A 22,290-nucleotide genomic window follows, 5' to 3' on the forward strand; every position below is an offset into this window, starting at 1 on the left:
GAAAGAGAAGAATTCACTTCCGACTTATAAAAGGGGCGCTTGTTAAAAAAAAAAAACAGCTTTGAATTTTTACTATAGCGGCCCAAGAGGGCTCGCAAAGGGCGCTGGGAGTCGTAGTTTTTGCCCTGGCGCGCGGGAGCTGGGGACGGGGGGGGGCATCGTGTATCTGCGCTTTTCCCCCGCCAGGGCCCCGCGCGCAGGCCTAGCCGAGCGACCGCCAGAGTTGGAGTCCGCTTAAAGGTTCCTCCTCCACCCGCCTTCCCCGCCACAGGACTGTCAGGGGGAAAACAGGAGCTGCCACGGCGGAAGAGAGAGAAAACAGCGGCGCTGCTCCACTCGCGGTGGGGCTGGATTGGCTTTTTTTTTTTCCTGTGTGACGGGAGAGTGTGAGGCGGCGGCGGCCGGCGACGGCGGCTGGTGAGTCTTCCAGCGGGAACTCCGGAACGCGCGGCTGGAAGGAAAGCGTGAGCAGGAGGGGGGGGGGGGGGAAGAGGAAAGCGCCTCGCGCTGTATCCGGGCGGGAGGGGGGTCTCGTGGCCTCCTCACTTCTTGTGTTTTGTTTCCGTTTCTGCTCCGCGCGGCGCGAGTCTCATTTCCGTTTCGAGTTCAAACGACAAGGAGGCGCCGCCGCGGGTGACGGAGGAAGGCCTAGGACCGGGCGGGGGAGGGGGAGGGAGGGAAAGGATTTTTCACTTGGTGCCTCTTCGTCTTGGCAAGCTTTTGCCTTTTTTCCCCCCTCCCCCTCCCTCGAATCATGGATGGGGCAAGGAAAGGTCCCTGCGGTCCTCTTCGTCTCCTCTTTTGCAGCGTTTCCCAACCTTAGGAACTTGAAGATGCGTGGACTTCAACTCCCAGAATTCCCCAGCCAGCATAGCTGGCTGGGGAATTCTGGGAGTTGAAGTCCACGCATCTTCAAGTTCCTAAGGTTGGAAAACGCTGCTCTTTTGGGCATGGAAAAAGAGGCCTCGGGACTCCAGGCGAAAGCCAAGTCCCTTTGGCAGGCGCCCTTTTCTCTCTCTCTCTCTCTCTCTCTCTCTCTCTCTCTCTCTCTCCCCACACAGGGATGGGTTGATACGGTTTTTTTTTCCTTTCTGACGACGTCGTGCCCCGCAGACGGCAGCCTTTTTCCTTTTTTTAAAAAAATAATAATTTTTTTTATATCACGTTCTCGCCCTCTCCGTGTTTGAAACGGTCTGCTACGTCGTGGTAGAAGTCAACACGCTGCTTCGCAGTTGTCTTTTAAGTCTCGACTTGTCGGCTTAGTTAAGTTTACGCTCAGCTCGCTGCAGCCGTATATTCTGTCGAGTTGTGTGTAATTCTTTCAAGAGTGAGGAACAAGGGCCTGCCTTCTCGTGGCCGGCCGTTAATTGGTAGCAAAAGTTCACTTTGTTAAGTAAGTATATCGGCACTGCACACGTCCTGTTTAAAGTGCAGTAAGGCTGCTTGGAAAACGAGAACTGTCTGAGGAGAAACGAAATGTATTTATTATCACGACAAATAGCGGTTTATATTTGTTTTTTTTTGTAATGTTTTATAGACGAGGAACATGTAGCATTGGTGGTTTTTTTCCCCCCAGTGCAGCTGTTACTTGTAATTTCGATCAGGCGGGCTAGAAATAAACTTTACTCTTTTTGTGGAATTTCTTACTGCGTGTGCATGTAGGATGAATCTTTTTTTTTTTTAAGAAAACCTCAATTTAATAAAGAACCAAGAAAGAGAACCGGTTTGGGGGCAATTAATCATTACTTTTATTTCTCTCTACAAATACTAAGTAAAACAGGATATAGATATAGAGGGAAGAAAGAATGTCGGGCTTTGAATATTACGCTTTTTTACTATTTCTAAATCAGCGTGATTACAATAATTAATCAACCAATAATTCTTCATTGTAAGGAGCAAAGTAACATCCCCTTGTTTTTAATTTAAAATGTTGAACTTTTCAAGTCCAAAGCTTCCAATTTCATTAGGCTTCCAAGAGCATCTTCCAGATGTCAGTAGTGAAATAATCCCACCCTGTGGCTTAAAATGTTTGAGTTCTCATGGTAGACTGAATTATAAACTAGCCAGTTATATTTTAGCCAGCATCTTATGTACATTGAGAGAGGTTGATTATTTTATGATTCACTGTATTTTGTGAACCTCTTGATTGATTCAGTAAATTCATGGCTAAATTAAGTAGTGGTAAGAGTGTTGTGAGCACAGCCAGTGATACTCAAAAGAAAATGATACCACAGGAGGAGAAAAATTAAAGGTCTGGTATTTATTAAATTAATAATTCTTGTAAGGACTAGCTGAGCTGTACATTATTTGATAGCCTAATTATATCATATCCAATAGAGTTCCGTAAATGCTTGGTCTTGTTTCTCTAACCTGCCTTTGCTCTATATCTGGTTCTCTGTAGCTTGGATTCTTGGAAATTATTTTTTTCCCCATTTGGGGGAAGCAAAACAATATTTTGAAATGGAAAGTAGTGTAAAATCACATTAATGTAGGACTGTGCAACATTTCCAACATGAAGGCAATAAGCTGGTAGGGTGGGAGGAATCCTTCTCTGTCATGCCTTTTCCATGATTGCTTGGCCACCTTCTAAAACTGCCATGAGAGCTAAGGAAAAGATATATTTGGTTTAAACAACTGCAGACAATATTGTACCTTAATGTTCTAAAGTACCATTTTGCCTATGAGACTGAAGGAGATAGCCCTAACTTTTAAAACGCATATTTTAGTTGGCAAGTGTATGCAGAGTAAAGATAACACTTTCAAGTTATAACATTCTAGTAAGTTGTATGGATTTCTTGGGCTAGAGTGACTATAACATACTGCATGTTTCAGAAACTGATAGAAAAAAGATGGAAAATAACTTCAGTAAAGGTGTGGTTAACATCAGCTGTTGGGATTACAGGTAATCCTCGATTTACAACAGTTCATTTACTGACGATTTAAAGTTACAAAGGCACTGAAAAAAGTGAGTTATGACCATTTTTCACACATTGTAGTGTCCCCATGGTCACATGATCGAAAATCTGTGGGAGAAAAGGTTGTAAAATGAGGCAAAATCCACTTAGTAATGTCTTGCTTAGCAACAAATTTTCGGTTCAATTGTGGTCGTAACTTGACTACCTGTACAAGATTTCTAGAAGAGCCCGTGCTATATTATCTTAAAAATAAATCCAGAATATATGAGGTTATTAAAATATTGTGTATCAAAACAGTTTTAACACAGAAGTGATTTGTTTACTAAGTAATTTTCAAGACACTTCAGGTTTGAAAGGCAAAAAAGTACTTTAAAAATGCTTAAGTGCGTTTATGTAGCACTTGTCAACAACTTAAAGCAGCATTTTTACTTGTAATGGAATACTAGAATTATTATTATGAAGCAATAATGGTTAATAAATACTTGAATTATTATTCTAGTATTATTAATAACTATATTAATAATAGTACTCAACAAAATATTCCTAACATGCATTTTTTATGCTACTACGTATCTTTTTTTCAATTGTATGGAATAGTAAAAATGCATGTTACATAAAAGTATTTTAATTTTAACGTGTGTGGACTATTTGTGTTTGAATTTGCAGGCTGCCTCTTAAAATATTTCAACCATGACTAAAAGAGAAGCAGAAGAACTAATAGAAATAGAAATTGATGGAACTGAAAAACAAGAGTGCACTGAAGAAAGGTATGTAGAAAAATTTAGTGGGACCCCTTACATGGTTATTTTTATAGTTGTCTTTCTGATTAAAGGAAGGTTAAATCCATTTGAACAATTCTTTTCATTTAAATTCTATGGAAATAATATTTTTCTTGACTTTAAGGATGAAAATATATGAGGTTTTTTTGATGAAGGATAGAAAGCATAAGTTTGTTTTTACCGTTCAAAGAACTTTTACTGCTTGCAACAAGTTGAAGCAACAGATATTGCTTCCACCTCATCACTTACTACTTTAGAGTACCATAGAAGTTAAGTGGTTTATAAAATTGAAATAAAAATATCACATGAACAGCATTTTCTTTAAAGCCACAGCCCATATTACTTACAAAATAATTAATAAAAATATTTAATTGATAAGGTAACTATTGTTTTATAGTTGTCAGTACAGATTTACAGATTTAAGTTCAGTGGTGGGATTTTTATTGAGTTCGATGAACTGGTTATGATCTGAGTCTCCACTCCTGGCCTTCCCGTCTCCAGTTTTTCCAAGTTTCTTTTCAATCCCATGCTGAGGTATTTTTCTCTTGGCTCCTCCCTTCAGCCATTTGGGTCTTGCCACTCTCAAGCTCCTCAGGGTGATAGAGTAGGTTCTCCAAAGCACCAACTGAAGCTGACGCCCTGTTCCGTGCCCAAGGGAGACGACCTCCGTCACTCTGCAAGAGGAGGCAGGAGTGAAGGCTCCCCCCCGCCTCTGCTTGCTGCCGCCATGCAACAAGCTCTCCCTTGGGCATGGAACAGGGCGTCAGCTTCAGTCGTTGCTTGCAGGGTGACGGAGGCGGTCTCCCTTGGGTTTCTACTTTCTCCCTCCTTCTTTGAACAACCTTTCACTCCCATTGCTGCTTTTTCAGTCCGGGACTTGATGCAGAATGCGGATCCTTCCTGTTGTGCATCAAGTAAACTTTAAAGAAAGTTAAACAGTATGGCAGCGAAAATCCAGCACGGGGGAAAAAATCCCATTCTTTTGAGATGTCAGACTAGCGTGCATTCATGTGCCTCCAATCCCCTTGGTTGCTGCAAAGCCAGATTGGAGTCCTCAGGCCACTCCTTCCAGCCCATTTCGGAGCCAGTCCAAAAGCGAAGGGAATGGTTCCCACCCCACCCGATTGCTGCGGGGCTTCACTTCCAAAGACCCTCTGCACAGGCTCCAGACAAACTCTGGGACTGAAAAAGCAGCAACGGGGGTGAAGGGCTGTTCAAAGGAGGAGGAAGAAGGAGAAAGTGAGAGAAGTGACTACCAAACAGGCGAGGCGTGACAGGTGTCGGGGCATGGTAGGTCTGGTTGCGGGGCCCCATTGGCATGGTAAGTGGTTCCATGGGGCAGCTCCCCCCTGCCTTGTGGCAGCGGCCCCCCACCTACCTCCCTGCAGAGAACTGGTTGTCAAATTATTTGTATCCCACCACTGGTTGAGTTGATCTTTGATTCCAGTTCTTCATTAGTATTACATTATTAATCAAGAGTTTTGTGGAATACTGCTGCTAACCAATTTGATTTTTGCAATGTATGTAATGTGCTTGTGTCTTACTGTGTTTCCCTGAAATTAAGACCCGGTCTTATATATTTTTTTCTCCAAAAGAGGCACTAGGTCTTAATTTCAGAGCATGTCTTACCTTAGGACCACCACAGCCAGGCCTCCCATATCCGACATCTGTTGCGCCGCTGCATGACTTCTTCTGTGGCTGCTTGCTGCCACTTGTGGCCAGACACCATGTGGCCCATTGCACCATTGCCGCTACTCATGGCAGGAGGCCACACGGTGCTTTGCAACATTTCTGCTGCTTGCAGCAGGACACTGCGTAGCTCTTTGGGCTGTTTCAGCAGTGGAAACAGCCCTAAGCACCACGTGTCCTGCTGTGAGCAACTGAAGCAGCGTGAAGCGCGTGAACAGCAGAAGCAACCCGAAGTGCTGCGCAAGTAGCGGAAGCGTCCCAAAGCACGCAAGCAGCGGAAGTGGCCTGAAGCACCATGCGGCATCGTGCCGCGAGCAGCGGAAATAGCGCAGTGAGCCACATAGCATCCGGCTGCAAGTGGCGGCAAGCAGCCGCAGAAGAAGTCAAGTAGTGGCGCAACAGGTGTCAGAGTGTGGGAGGCCTGGCTGTGGTGGTCCTACTGGTAAGGTAAGCTGGTGCAGGGCGCGTGCGGCAGCTTTATCCCTCCCCTAACCCACCCTAGCTTGATTTTTAGGGGTGCACCTCACCCCAAAAGTAGGGCTTAGTTTTGGAGTAGGGCTTCCATTAGGCTCTCCCCCAAAAATCATGCTAGGGCTTACTATTGGGCTGGGTCTAACTTTCGGGGAAACACGGTAATATTCTCTTGTTCCTTCTTATGTGACACTTAAAATAGCTGTTGCCTTAATCACATCCTTGTCCATCTTGAAGATTCTTTATAGGGATGTAGAAAGAACAGAAACATTTGATGATATCACGCTAAGTATAAAAATCATGCTAAAAATGTGATGATATCTTTGGGTAATTTGCCAAAAGATTGCACCCATTTCCCAAATTATCGAATTCCAAAATCTTGCAATTAATTAAAAATGCATTTTATATGAAAAAGCTCCATTCAGGTCTGGTACTCAAAAAGGAAATTCTTGTTGTAGTTTTTGCCTCATACCTAGTTTAATGGATTTCAGAATTTAATTTAAAAATAAAATAGTTCCATTAAATAAATATCCATCTATGACCTTCATGTCATCAGTCATTTAATATTTGAAAGTGACATTGATTTATGTATTTACATATGAATTACCTATCTGTACATCTCAATGTTCAATATTACTGAACTATTTAAAAATGTTCAAATCATGTTTAAAAAGTAAAGGTAAAGGTTCCCCCGCACATGTGTGCTAGTCGTTTCCGACTCTAGGGGCCGGTGCTCATCTCCGTTTCAAAGCCGAAGAGCCAACGCTTGTCCGAGGACGTCTCCGTGGTCATGTGGCCGGCATGACTAGACACCAAAGGCGCACGGAGCGCTGTTACCTTCCCACCGTAGTGGTCCCTATTTTTCTAGTTGCATTTTTACGTGCTTTCGAACTGCTAGGTTGGCAGAAGCTGGGACGAGTAACAGGCGCTCACTCTGCTACGCGGCACTCGGGATTCGACCCGCCAAACTGCCGACCTTCTGATCGACAAGCTCAGCGTCCTAACCCACTGAGCCACCGCGTCCCTTCAAATCATGTTTAGGCCCACACATTAAAATTCTATTCTAGAAACTGGATTATTTTTTAATTCTTTCATTTCAGCATTGTTGAACAGACTTACACTACTGCAGAATTTGTAAGTCAGGCTATTGATATCAATGAACCAGTTGGAAATCTAAAGAAACTGCTGGAACCAAGACTTCAGTGTTCCTTAGAAGCCCATGAAATCTGTTTGCAAGATATACAGGTATAAACAAATTTTTAAAGAGTTGTAAATAAGTATCAGTTTTAGAGCTAGTTTGATTTAGTAGTAAATCAATATAGATTTAGTCTAATATACACCAGTCAAACATAGATTAATGTACACTTCTTTTGTACAATGCTTTTTTCAACCATTCTACTTACATTTTCCCTCATATCTGATACATTTATCAAACTAGTTGCTACCTTTTATATAATAGTTTTTGAAGTACTTAAGGGAAAGTAAAATTAATATTTATTTAGGAAAACAGAATATAATGTCAGATATGATTATGAGAAAGCTAAAAAATGAGAGCAAGTAATTTAGCTTACTTTAAATGTGAAATGCTAAAGTTTGGAATATAGTAGTGCACGTAGAGGAAAGTTCTGGCTTGGATGGTGGAAACAGATTGTTCTAGGATGCAAAACAACCTTTGGTTATGAATACATCAGAAAAAAACAATAGAATTTTGATTTATTCTGATGAATCACATATTTTTGTGTATCTAAATGGGAGCAGAAAGTTGTATTTTTATTTAAATGAAAATGCAGGAATATCTAGTTTATAGAAAATAACAGTACAATGCTGTTCAGTATAAATGCTATTTTCAACAAACTTCCCAAAACAAAAATTATTCCATCCTGGGGTGATGGGAGGCAGGGAACTATTTTGATCTGCAACAATTTTGACATGTTAAACATGATACTAACTGTGATTCTTGAGATATTCCCATATAATATAGAAGGATGTGTATGTACACATACAAACATCTTCAAAAGAATATATTGATAGCTTTGTTATTTGTGATTGGGAAATAATGGTTTCACATGCTTACAGGTAGTCCTCAACTTATGACCACAGTTAAGCCTAAAATTTATGTTGCTAAGTGAGACAATTAAGTAAATTTTGCCCCATTTTATGACCTTTCTCGCTACAGCTTTTATGTGAATCACTACAGTTATTACGTTAGTAACACGATTAATAAGTGAATCTGGCTTCCCCATTGATTTTGCTTGTCAGAAGGTTGCAAAATATGATCACATGATCCAAGGCACTGCAACCATCATAAGTATGAACCATTTGCCATAGTGTCTAAATTTTGATCATATACCATGGGGATGCTGCAATGGTTGTAAGTGTGAAAAACAGTCATAAATAACTTTTTTCAGTGTTGTAATTTTGAATAGTCACTAAACGAATGGATGTAAGTTGAAGACTTTGTGTTTGAAAGTCAATACCTTTTTAAATTTATAAAATGTTCACATTGATAGTTATGAATTGTTGACTTCAACATTTTTCTGAATTTCCTTTAATTATCAAGCTGGATCCAGACCGTAGTTTGTTTGATCAAGGTGTCAAAACAGATGGAACTGTGCAGCTTAGTGTCCAAGTAATATCGAGGCAAGGTAAATTATTAATCAAAAATAGGTTTTTTATGTGAAATGATATAAATAAAAAGACAAAGTGGTGGAGGGAACAGGAGAATACCATTGAAAGAATCCTGGTGCATCATTGCTTTCTCAGTTGCTTTACCTTGTTTCATGAGAGATATAATATAACTTTGAAAAGACTGAAATGAAATCCTTTGCTAATTAGTTCGTATAGGAATATTTTATTTTTTAAATGAAGCTTACTGTTGTGGAGAATAATGGCTAATAACTTTTTCAGCACATGATTTTTAAAACTACATTTAAAAAGGCAATCTTACTAACAATCCTGTTCATTATGTTAATATGTTTAGATACCATACTGTTTCATTATTTATAAATACTATATTTGTATATTTATTCATTTTCCTTTTCTGCATACAGGAATGGACCCAAAGTTAAACATCCTTGAAATTGTAAAACCGGTTGAAACAGTTGAGGTTGTGATTGATCCAGATGCACATCACACAGAAACTGAAGCACACCTTGTTGAAGAAACCCAAGTAATAACATTAGATGGAACTAAACATATTACCACCATATCTGATGAAACATCAGAACAAGTAACTCGATGGGCTGCAGCATTAGAAGGGTACCGTAAAGAACAAGAACGCTTAGGAATACCGTATGGTAAGACATTGTATCATTAAATGATAAGAATTAGGGGTATATAAAATCCATTGAGGACACGGATAAGGCTCCAGGTAGCATTAATGACTTGCTAAAAGAATGCAATTGAACAGCTGTCTGCAAGGAGTATAAATCTTTCCATTCCACACCATCCAGTCAGAGCTGAAGAAGCTTCTTGGATGAGAAACGAAAAGTCTTCAGAGAAAAACAAGAAAAGCCAGTTGCCTCGTGAAAAAAAAACATCTTTGGTATAACTATGACCTAGATGACTGAGAATCTCCATAGACAAAATCCATTGCTTTGTACATCTCATTTCTCAGTATATGATACGATCATCTGTGTTTATTAGTTATCTAGAAGTAAACTTTCTAGAACGGGTCCCTAACCCCCGGTCCGTGGACCAGTCCTGGGCCGCATCATGCCAGCAACCTGTCCACACAAACAAAGCCCCATCCGTGGGATGTAAGCAGCACATAAAACCACGCACCTTCTGGTCAGCCGAAAAACCTCTCTTCACAGAACCAGTCCCTGTTGCCCAAAAGGTTGGGGACCTCTGTTCTAGAACATGCCATTTTAGACCACACCTAAATCACAAACCATTTGTGTTATGGGAAATTTATTTCTATAAAATTACTCAACCACTCCTTCGAAATCCAGGTTGGTAATGTTCTGTTCCAGCCTACGGCCGGCCCTGTTTGAATGCCAGAGACAACCCCTTTTAATAACCAACGAGCTGGAAAAACCCAACCAGATTTATTTACAAAGAAATCAAAAGTTCAAACGAGTTAAACTAAAAGTTCAAACGAGTTAAACAGGAATAACAGACCAGGACTCTAGCGGAAGATCTTCAAACGGTTGCCTTCAGCAACCAGCACCTCCCACACCTTCCCCTTTTATCAGCAGTCCCAAGGCGTGGCTTCTCATTGCCTTCTCCTCCTCTCACCAAGTTGCCTCATTGCCTTTCTCTGTTCTGCTCTGCTGGATTACCTCTTGCTCCTAGCGTCCCTGAATAGATCCAGCTGTGAATCATCTACGTCCAATACCTCGTGGTCACATGGCTGAGTCTGATGAGGAACATGATGGGAGGGGCCAGGCTGAGAGTCCTGCAGTGCATCAGAGCCTCCCTCTGACACCAAAGGCTCTCCAAACTCCTCCTCCTCCTCCTCTTCAGAATCATCAGACTCAGCTGCCGGTATCACAGGCTGATGCTGAATCACAACAGGTATACATTATGTTAAAAGAGTGGAACATTCTGCGGAATACTTTAAATGCTATCACTTTGATCTTCCCGTTTTATCCTTTGCAAGTACTGTTTACTTTTATGTATTTTATAACTTTAAAAATGAAGTTCAGTTATTGGATAACAAGTTACCACAGGCAGAATCAAACATTGTTTTGTGTCTTTAGTTACTATCAACAGACAGGAGTTTTAATAGCCTATCTGGATATGCAACAATTAAATTTGGGGCTTGCAAATTAAAAAATGTGTCATGATACTGAATTTTATTTACTATCAGCTACAATATCTATTAAAAACATATAGTAAACAGCATTACAAGTAGTCCTTGACTTACGACTATTTGTTCAGTGACCATTCAAAGATATAATGGTACTGAACAAAGATTTAGAACTGGTTGTTAAAGTTGTGGTTGTTACAGCACCCACGCCGTCATGAGATCACAATTTGGGCACTTGGCAAACTTTTTATGACTGGTTGCCTAGTACCATGCAATCACTTGATTGCCATTTGCAACCTTTCCTGCTGACTCCTCCTGAAAGTTAGTGGGGAAGCCAGGAGGGAAGTTTGCAAGTTGCTAGGTAAGTGTTCCTCACCTGTAAACCCACCCCAGTACCTCAGACTCACACTGTTCTGGATCACTCGCACAATTTTGTTGTAAAGTTTTTCTTTCCTAAAGCTGATAATTCCGGTGATAAATTCCAAACGATTCTGAAAGACATTGCAATTGTAATTAATAACGTATAATAATAATTGAGCCTACTAATTCTCAGTTACTTCTGCTCATGACAACATTGCTGGAATTTTATGATGACTTAAATTATTTTTGCAGAATATACACAATATATATAGAATATGTCATATTTCAGCATTGGGAAAAATGAATTTTTTGTATTTTCCTAGATCCAGTACAGTGGTCAACTGACCAGGTACTGCACTGGGTTGTATGGGTGATGAAGGAATTCAGCATGACGGACATTGACCTCAATACTCTTAGCATTCCGGGAAGAGAGCTGTGTAGCCTCAGCCAAGAAGATTTCTTCCAAAGAGTCCCTCGGGGAGAAATCCTCTGGAGCCATCTGGAACTTCTTCGAAAATGTACGTGCGTTTTCTTAGCATGTGTATTTTTTAAAAAAATAATAAATAAAATGTTTAACATTGTGGATGTTCTACTCTTCACACAGTGTATGCATGAAATGTGAATTTAAATGCTATATGGTTATGTGAAATTATAATCCATTTCTATCCTTGCAGTTTTTAGCAGGAAAAAAAATCTTAGTATCATTTGAAAGATACGATGCTGTAAAACAGTACAAATATTACGGTTGAAATGTCAATGCTTACGTTTTTCCTATTTAACGAAACAATTTTGTACAAATTTTAAAAGATTTCAGTCTGCCTCTGAAAGATAAGCAGATGTTTCAAATGCACAATTTTCTATAACATTACGGATAACCAATATTATTTTATATATTTTTATTTATGTATTAGTTGCTCCAGGTGAAATTGACTTTTAAGCAGCATATATCCAGCCCTCGTAAATTAAATTCAAAACATTCAGTAAGCGATACAATAACATGGCTACCACAGTTCATAAAATAGCAACATATAGCAACAGGACCTGTGAATCTAAGCCATTCACATCCACCAAACATAAAACAGCTGTTGCAAAAAGAGTAGATCATACAGTACCACTTTCCAAGGCCTGGTGAAAAGGTCATTTTTGCGTGGTCTTCCCCAAAGTCATTGTGTGTGTGGAATGTCAAGTGATCTTCTGCTCTTCATCCAGTCAAGTGCTCTTCTGCAGAGGAAGGTCGGTGACTGAGAACGCGTGTCTCTGTGATGCCTAAAGATGGTTGTCCTGTATCAAATAAACTTTAAATTAGCCACCTGACTAAATATTGTTTGACAGGGAAACCAGCTAATATCCCCTTCCTCAACCGTACAAAGTTAAATAAATCCGTCTCACCCCTCAGGGTCGCTCTTAACAAAAACATATCCATTCATAATGAAACATTGTCAACAGCAGAAGTTAACTGGTGAAAAAGGCTGGGGATTTAAAGAAAAAGTATGAAATGAAATTGGCCTATAGAATTTATAATGTAATTAACATAATACCTAAGTGAAAAATACCTTTGTTTCCAGCTTATATTTATAGTAGGGTGTAAAAAAAATGTTCCAGATATAAAACAGCTGGTTTCGGGTTATTTGATCCATGCGTAGAAGGAAGAGGTTGCCTTATCCTCAAGTAAAATGGAGTTTATTCAGGTAGAAGTGGTGGTGATGGTGGAATCAAGAAAAAAAAAAGCCCAGGTCACTGTTAGGTTGAGGAAGGAAAGGCCCTGAAAAAATGGATGGGCAAATTGGCTGGTAAGATATACTCTCCTGGGATATCGGTAGCAGCTGAAGGGAGAGAGGAAAGGCACTGTGATACAGCGGGATGGTCAGGCCTGTAGAATATGTATTATGGAGTATCAGCAGTAATAATAGCCATGAGAAGATGCTGGTAGGATGGAAGGGCAGGTAGAGCACTGGGATATCCTGTGCTGGCACCTTGGCTATGGCTATGGTGATAGCTGAGAGCATGAGCAAAAGTACTGAAAATAAGGGGGGCAGAGATATGGTGGGATATGCGTCCTGGTACATTGCCTGAGAAAATAGGGAAGGGAAAGTTGAGAAGGATTTGCCACTCTGAGAGCTTTTAGAGGGGGTGAAGGGAGAAATGCTTCCCAGCCTTGCTCTGTTTACTTTACCTAGATTTTCTTTTTTCTTTTTTTTTTGTCTAAAACTCGGAATAATAAAAGCATTGGGGTTTCAGTCCTGCCAAACTATGGCTGATCTGAAACAGTTTTTCAGGACACACAGAATATAATGAATTCTTCTGGCTTCAAACAAAACAAAATCCATTTTGTCCTACCTTCAGTTTTTAATAACTGTACCTAAAATTCTCGCATCCTTTTTATATCTTTCCTTGTTTATCAAACTGCAACGACGTTTTCTTATAGCAGAACTTTGTCTTTTGTTATGTATTGCAGATGTACTAGCTAGCCAGGAACACGCTGGAGAAATAGCGACAGTTACTATTGATCAACGTAAGTTGTCGTTCTTTGAATACTTATGAAAGAAAAATACTTTAATCAGAGACTTAAACTGTAAAAACAGAAACAACTTTTATAAAAGTGAAAACTGCAGTTTAAAGTATCTATAATTAAATTAAATTGATTTTTTTTTTTACTGAGAAAAGACCATTCTTTCTAGATATATTCAGGTTTTTAAACTTGGGCTAAAATCATATTACTGCTGAACAACCTAGTTAATACTTGATTTATATCCCCCTTCCAAAAATAACTTAATTGTAAAGAGTATTTTCTGAGCCTATTGCCAGATCCAGAACCAACAGCCTCCAGGCATAGGTTCAGGCTTTTGTTTAGATCTCTGGTTTCACCTTGGGTGTTATCAGCTCATTTGAAGTAATGGATGACTTCTCCAAGAAGCTTACTATAGATGTTAATGAATTAACATCTGTGAGTTGCTGGGAAAAGAGTTTACCACCTTGAGTTATTTGTAAAAATAATAAAGGCAGGAAATAAATAGACAAATAAAGATACATAAATATTGAGGGAGCTAGGAAAAGCTATGGGCTCATATCGGAGTAAGGCCTTTAGTTCTGTTTCTCCTTAAATACAAAACTGAAACTACCTACTCAGGAGCAGAACCGCTACAAAACAATGTCTCCAACTCCCATTCACTTCAGGCAGCCCCCAGTAATAACATCAATAATAGAGGTTCAGTAGGACCAAGAGCTTCATGCTGACCCTGACGGCCATCATCAAGAATGACAAACTCCATTTTCATCCCATGATAGAATTTTAACTGACAGAAATACAGAAAATCCATTTTTCTAGGACTGCAGGAACAGCCGTGATTGCTTTCTCAAAAAGTTTCTCCAAAAAGGCAAAGTTGAAGCAAGGTGGAAGTTATCAAGCTGAGTCCAGAGAGGGCTTCTTCAAAAGAGAATTCAACATTATTTTCAAAGAAACATTTATAATTTCCCTGATCCAACAGTTCCCACTCTGTCTACCCAAAGGAACCAAGCAAAGCATGGAAATAGGCCATAGTGGTAGAACTCGTTCTCAGAGAACTCTATCTGCTTCCTCAGTTAAGTTCAAAAGAATCTTGTCTGAGTGAGAGTGAACAAGGATCAAGTCTGGCTAGTATTTGGATGGGACACAACAAGGGATTAACAGGGTTGTAGGCTGGACTGAGAAGTTGGAAAAACTTCCGCAAAGTGTTTTGTGGCAAATGGCTTTGTTACTGTTTCTAAGAAGAGTACATGGATATGCCCATAAAGTCATCAGGAGTTAAGCTCTATTTGAAATCCACTTTGTATTTTCTCATAAATGTTTCGATTTAAGTTCCATTTTTAGTTTACATGTAGAATACAGGTTACAGATATAAGGGTTAGGAAAAATGCTTTAGTATAAAACATTAGTTCGGTTGCTGATTCATTATAGATTCCGTTTTTCATTATAGCATATTATGCATTGCTCATTAAAATTTCTAATATCCTGAGAGGTCTCTGTTACTGATGGAAATGTGTTTTGTTATTTGTAAATTTATTGTCTCATGCCTTGTCCTCTATAGCTGTACAAATTATTCCAGCTTCAGTTCAACCTTCTACTCCAACCACCATTAAAGTAATCAATAGTAGTGCGAAGACAGCAAAAGTACAAAGAGCTCCAAGGATTTCAGGGGAAGATAGAAGTTCACCTGGTAACAGAACAGGTAGTTTTTTTCTAAAAGCAAATCTTTTAATTATTATTCTAAAGAAAGACAATGATTTTAAAGTTAAACAGAAAGTACGTTGCCAAGCATTTGTGAAAACAAATCTAAAAAATGAAGTATAATTTCTGAAAATATAAAGGTATATAAAGACACACTTATATTTCATTGCTCTTGTATTTAAAGGTTTTCCATGTGTATTTGTTTGAGAAATTAGATTATTTACCCCAGTAAAGAGAAAGCATCAGTTTAAGGACGGAATTATTTATGAATTATGATTTTTTTTATTTTTAGTTTAATGGTTTCCCCCAAAATTGTTGTTTGAAATAATTTTGCCACCTTTATTTTTTAAAAAAATAATGTTAGTGACTCTCAGAAGGTTTTAATCCCAAGGATGTTTAATCATATCTCATTAAATTGATGTTTATATTTTGATGCAAGACTCTTCCAAGAATTTTCTTGATACCCGTATACCAAAGAAAATGTAGGAGAGCCATGTTAATCTATGGCAACAAAAAAATCAGGAGTCTGGTGGCACCTTCCCAACTAACACATTTTATTAAAATGTATAAACTTTCATGAAGTGATTGGTTACAAACAGCACTAAGCACTTTTCTTAAGAAACTTTGTCAATTGGGATTAGAATGCAACACTTCACAAATAGTATACATTAGCCTTAACTAAAATGAATTAGAATTAACTAAAATATTAAAATACAAGCTTTTGAATTATGAAATATTTTAATTGAGTCTTCTTCAAGCTGCCTGATATCCAGAAATGTGAGTATCTATGTATTCCTATGATTTTTAGCAATGGTGATGTCAGAGAAGTTAGTTCTAACTTGTGGAGCATGCCCAAATTATGGAAGGCTTATATAAATTGTAAAAGTATTTAGGCATATTTTATACTTGAGTTCTAACCTGTAGAATTTTAATAAGTAGAAAGCTTGGTCTCTTCTTCCACATTTTAGTTGATCTTCAATCTTGATGAAGATTTCCTATTGTTACATTAATTTCTTCTTTTTAAATTGATTACAGATAGTCTTTGCTTGCTGACTGCTCTTTCAGCGGCTGTTCAAAATTGTGATGGTGCAAAAAAGGAGATATGTGCCTGGTCCTCAAAGATGTAGTTAGCATCGCATCCTCACAGACATGTGATTGTGATTTAAGCACTTGGCAACCAGTATACTTTATGATGGTCACAGTGTTCCACAGTGACATGATTGCTATTTGCAACCTTCACAGCTGGCTTCCAACAAGCAAAGTCAGTGGGAAAGCTGGAAGGAAGCAATCACAATCACATGATATTATGTTTAATAACTATAGGTGCTTTGCTTAATGACTGCAGCCAGAACTGATGAAATTTTGAAGTGGTCACATGACATTTCACTGATTGCATTGCTTAGCAACAGAGTTGCCAGTTCCAGCTGTGGTGGGTAAGCAAGGATTACGTATACACAGTTACCTAAATTTTATGTCTTTACTATTTTATTCCGCTCTTCTGCTTGCTTTAACTTTATAGATAGATGAAAATACTTAATAGATATATTTGCATATTAATCATAATAGGAAACAATGGTCAGATCCAGTTATGGCAATTCTTGCTTGAGCTTCTGACTGATAAAGATGCCCGAGATTGCATTTCATGGGTTGGTGACGAAGGAGAGTTTAAACTAAATCAACCAGAACTAGTTGCCCAGAAATGGGGACAACGTAAAAATAAACCTACAATGAATTATGAAAAACTCAGTCGTGCTTTACGGTAAGTTAAAAACTCTTGATTGATTTTATAGCATTATTACATTGCTTTTCAGCTGAAAGTTCTAGAATAATAGACATGATCCATAAAAGCTTTACAGCCCCCATCTATAATCTTATAAGCAGCAACATAAAATGAAGAAAAATGAAAGTTGGATTCAGTTTTCAAAATTAAATGATTAACATCAAAATGGTTAAAGTAGAGGAAGAGTCTGTTGGAGCTGACTTTTCAGCAAAGCTTTCTTTGCTACTTTCCATCTCTTATCTTCATGAGAATTATGAGGAGTGCATTGTTAGGCATTTTCACAAATTCCTTTCTAGGGTTGGGCTCGAGCTTTCATCTGATTCTTGCCTTGATAGTGGATCTTCCTCTGACCTTCACGACTTTCCTTTTTAGTCACTGGAGTAGTTTATAAAATACAAATACTGTAATTAGCATTAAAATAAAAACCACGGAAAGAGAAATCATAGAAATAACAGTGAAGTTATCAATACCCAAGTTGAGAAACAGAAAATCAGTTAAACATAATACAGCAGGGGTGTCAAACTGCCAGCCGGCGGGCTGGTTTCATCATACCAAAGCTGCACCCACCCCATTGCCGGCAATGGAAAAAGTTGCGATATACATTGCGTTACATGACGTGGCAAGTTTAACACCTGTGCTATACAGCAAAAAGTACATCATAAGCCACCCTGCCATACAGCCTCCTTAAAAAACAGCTTTCCTAAAGCCCAACACAGTGTAGGAAAACTCTTCGGACTTCAGGAGAAAAGTGGTTCCAGAAGGCAGAGGTGTCCACATAAAAAATTCGTGGTACAGCCTATGCGTAAACCATGTATTCTGTAATAAAGTACTTCTTTCCATTTTTAGTGGAGTTTTCAGTGTTCCATTTTCAATTGGTGTGATTTATATTTTCAAATTACGCTATAATGACACATGGAAAATGTTTTTCTAATATTGCAAAATCCTTTTATGTTTCTTTCAACTAAAAAGCTTCAAATTCTGTTGCTCGTTATGAAGATACTCCTAATATGTGGCTTGTTTGTTTCAGATATTTATTTACTTGTCTGCAAACTTGCTTACAGGCTGCTTCAATCAAAATTAACTCCGACATGATTTCCCTCTCAGTTAAGACGAAGTAGTTTATAGAAATGCCACATTTTTTTTTTAAAAAAATAGTGTTTTGGATCAATCTTTCTTTTCGCTAACTTAACATTTAGTTGTGCTAAATGCTTTAAGGAGGCCTTTTTTTCCTATCAGATTTTATACATCCACGTTTTCTGTTTCTCCCAAATATTCTCCAGTCCGAACACTGGATATTTCATGATGCCAGTACATGTGAGGATGCACAGAAATATCATAGATGATTTGAATCATGCAGCCTGTGCTTTGTTGTATGTTTTAGCTGCAGCATTTAACAATTCGATCGCGATATGCAGGAAATCATAGTTCTGGCAGCTATAAAGGCTGGTTAAGCTCCAATTTAAATGAAATAGAGATTACCTAACGTGATATGGGTGAGCTTCTCTTTAATGTTTTGTATCACATGCATCTCTGCTTTATAGTTTCTGAATTGGCCCAGGTTTTGTAGGAATTAAGGAAAAAAAGATAATCCATTCTATTGCAAAAGCCTAGATTTCACAATTTTTTTTAAAAAAATGGGCCAGGTTCAGTTACTTTTCATTGTCTTCTTGTTGCATTTCCTTTCCTCAATTGAAGGTATTACTACGATGGTGACATGATCTGCAAAGTACAAGGAAAAAGGTTTGTATACAAGTTTGTGTGTGACTTGAAGACTCTAATTGGGTACAGTGCAGCAGAACTGAATCGGTTGGTGACAGAATGCGAACAAAAGAAACTGGCAAAGATGCAACTGCATGGGATTACACAACCGGTCACAGCAGTTGCGTTGGCTACAGCATCTCTGCAAACAGAAAAAGAGAACTGAGGACTGGGACCTAAAAGCTTGAAAGCATTCTTTTACACTTAGCAGTTTCTGGTTTTAAAATTAGAACTGCATCTATTAATTGGCAATTCAATACCATGCATGATTTTCTACAAGAACGCTCATAAATTTGGGTCTTTTTCACTTAAAGATGTATTTCGTGAATGTTAAGGGCACTCCACAAATTCTACAATGTGAAGACATACTGGTTCTAGTAAAGAGTTTGGGAATTATAAGGACATTGAAGATCTGTTGGTATTATGTTGTGCTCCATTGCTTATTTTTTTTAGAGCTTAAAGTGAAGCATTCACATAATAGAACAGTCAGATTTTTTAAAATTTTGTTCTCTGCACCTCTTCAGATACTATGTTAATAAATTTCTAAAATTACAAGTTTCTGTTAGCTATCCTCATAACTTTTAAGCATGACAGGTTGTAAGGAAAACATTAATATAAAGGTGATTTCTTTGCCCCTTAGCAAGAAAAAAGGTAACTGCTGAAAGGAGAAATCCAAATTTAACTCCAATAAGCCAATTATGAATATTTTGATATCTGTAGATAAATGTGAGGAAAATGCTTAGCTATCTTGAGAAAATTTGTTAAGCTTAATATTTGGCACAAAAAGATTTCCACATTTTTATTGTAGGAATTAAACACTTGAAATTTGTCTCTCATCCAAAGAATAAGTTTGCTTTCTTTAATCTACACTGCAGAGTATATCAGCTGTTTTCTGCTTTTATACTTGCAGAGTAATTGTTTTTCAACTGAAGACTTAAGTTAATCACAGAAAGAAACCCCCTTGTTGAGTAACAGAATTAAAGAATGGAGTTTAAACAGTCATATAAATGGCTGTGTTAAAAAAAATTAAAAATACTTCCTTTAAATTACTTGGTTTCCAAGCTTTGTTTTAATGCTTTGGAAATAAAATAATTATAGAATTATTGAAAAAAGCAATAGTCCTGGAATTTGAAAATATTTTTTAAAATTATACCCCGGTTGAAATCCAGAAATGCTGACAATAGTGCACTGTTTGCACCTGTGTTTTATTTTTTTTTTACTTATAAAACCTGGGAATCACATTCATAGGTATATTTACTCTTGGTTTATTTGGTATCAATATTATGAATTAAGGCCATTAAAAGTTATGGTTCACTTAATCCAAAATGTAGTTAACTTAAATAGGATCTTTATCCTTTATCAACAGTTCACTCAGTTGAATCTCATGTTTCCATAAGAAGCAGTGGTCATTACAATATGGCTTAGTTCTAAGAACCCTAGTCTTAAGAGATGCTGTTACTTTGACAAGTCCACTAGTTTCTGAAGTACATTTCATGGTTTTATTTACTCATTTTCAAGTTACTAAAAATTTATAAAGGAATATATTGTAGTGTTTAAGGATCATTTTGGGCAAAGAAAGCATGTAGTAATCTTGTGGCCAGTTAAATCCATTCATGTGTAGCGAATACAAAATATTTTAAATTCTATCAATATTTTGTTGCTTTTCCTTTTTCTTCCCCAATCTGTACAATAATTATAAAGAATTGTTCATTTGAAATATATATCAAGAATTCATGTTTTGTTTTAATAAGAACAAAAAAAATGATAAGTGTCACTCTTTCTATGCCAAAATAAGCTTTGGGATTGTTACTGCATAACAAGCAACATAGCTCAGATTATTCATATTTATAAGTCTGTTCATTTTGACTCAAGATTACTCTGATGATCACAAGTTAGTTAATGCTATTATAGCTATTCTCTCAGCTATGCATATACTAGAATAAGCCATAGTAAGGAACATGGCATATGGCCTCTTTTTTATATATATTGATTTTTTCCCCCAGAATTTTAAGTTTTCATTGTATTTCTTTTAAAAAAGTTTGCTGCACTTGTTACATTTGTTCCAGTTTATAGTGCTGATGTATGTTAAGCCTTGCTTATAACAGAGCCAAGGAAGGGATAATACAAGTTAAAAATATTTTGTTGTATTTCTTGTGAGGGACAATCTGTGACTAATTTGAGGTCTTCAGTACAAGGGTATGGAATATATGTGAAATGGCATTGTGTGGCTGTCAGAAGAATAATATAGATCGTATATTCCCAAATTTTTGTAAAATAGAGGGTTTGCATACATTTTTACTCTTCAAGGACATGTGCTCTAAAATTATGTATTTCCTTTTGTGTTGAATGTTTTGGTAATTTTACATGAAACAATTATTTTCTATTTTTACGCTAAAATATTTGTGCATAAAATTGTCAATATAGTAAAAGTAAAAAATAAAATAAAATTTTACACAGTTTTGGTTTTATGTCCAAATATGAATTATTCATAGTTTTTGTAGATCTGCACCCTAAACATTCTGGAACTATGATACTGATTGCTTTAGATCTTTTGTCACATAATCAAGAGATTTGGGCTCTTGAACTATACTAGTTCAAAACTAGTAGATTTTTCTTATGATTGTTTTAATTGGAAACTTTCTTTTGCAAAACAATATTCTTCTTTAAACAATAAATGTACTAGATTAAAAATATGAAACTCATTACATATTTAAACTTTTTTTTACAAAAACATGTGCTTAAAACAATTCCTTGTTGGACAAATTAATATAATAGCCTTTTTTATAAAATGCATTTTTTAGTTAATGTGATAAAATGTTCTTACTGCACTACTTGTGTGCTGAGTGATTAGTATTAATCCAAACAGTAAGCTCTTACTATTAACTTCTGTCCCCACAGGGGAATCAATGTATAGAAATGTACATTAATAATATAAGTTTAGTCTTTTGTAATTGTAATAGAACTGAGAGATACAGAATAGACAACTTTCATGAAATTATGAAAGTGCTGAATCTTTGCAAATAGAGGCTATAATCACAATCAAACCACTTTAGGAGAAATTTCCTCCAGTTGATTCTGCTGTGAAGCATGGTTAGGTAGCTACTTACATTTAGTAAAATAAAGAAACAGGAATAGAATACTTAATTTTCAGACTCCTGGTCTGGAAGCAAAAGGTTATCAAAAATTTTAACTAATATGCATCCTTCTAAAAAAAGTAGTGCCCGTTCCAATTATGTTTGTGAGCAATCCTCAAATTAACAGTGAGCAATTTTGGCTCAAAGGCTGAAAATTGAATTAATTTCCTTCCATTGCCTTTGATGCCACAATGCTGAGTAGCTTGAGAATTGTACTTGTTTATACATGTAAGGAAAATAAAATTTACAAATCCTGTATTTGCCTGACTATACAGAAGAAAATAACATGATGCAAGCTAGGTAAAAATTACTCTTTGGGTTTTCTTCCTGGACTGCTCAGTGGCAGGGATAGGTGGCTGTAAAGCAGCAGGGGCTGAGCATAGATGACTACTTTGTCATTATTACCATAGCATGGAAGATATGGTATAATCTTAGCGAGCCAGGAGT

The 22,290-nt window shown here is 37.4% G+C and overlaps 1 protein-coding gene across 3 annotated transcripts; it reads left to right on the forward strand.

Moving 5' to 3' along the window:
• The first annotated feature begins 31 nt into the window (after positions 1-31).
• On the forward strand, positions 32-21,166 carry GABPA (GA binding protein transcription factor subunit alpha). Of its 3 annotated transcripts, none has more exons than XM_081327405.1 (10): positions 32-417; positions 3,582-3,682; positions 6,955-7,099; positions 8,415-8,499; positions 8,905-9,150; positions 11,291-11,485; positions 13,423-13,479; positions 15,032-15,172; positions 16,738-16,930; positions 18,647-21,166. In XM_081327405.1, exons 2-10 carry the CDS (start codon positions 3,606-3,608, stop codon positions 18,873-18,875), a joined length of 1,368 nt encoding a protein of 455 aa, XP_081183531.1. In that variant the 5' UTR covers positions 32-417; positions 3,582-3,605; the 3' UTR covers positions 18,876-21,166. The 3 variants fall into 3 exon arrangements, with proteins under 3 accessions (XP_081183531.1, XP_081183532.1, XP_081183533.1); XM_081327406.1 differs by having other exon boundaries at positions 144-1,393; XM_081327407.1 differs by lacking the exon at positions 32-417 and adding an exon at positions 2,884-2,902.
• The last annotated feature ends 1,124 nt before the right edge of the window (positions 21,167-22,290 follow it).

The sequence above is a fragment of the Vipera berus genome (genome assembly GCF_964194415.1).
Source record: "Vipera berus genome assembly, chromosome: 4".
Lineage (NCBI taxonomy): Eukaryota > Metazoa > Chordata > Lepidosauria > Squamata > Viperidae > Vipera > Vipera berus.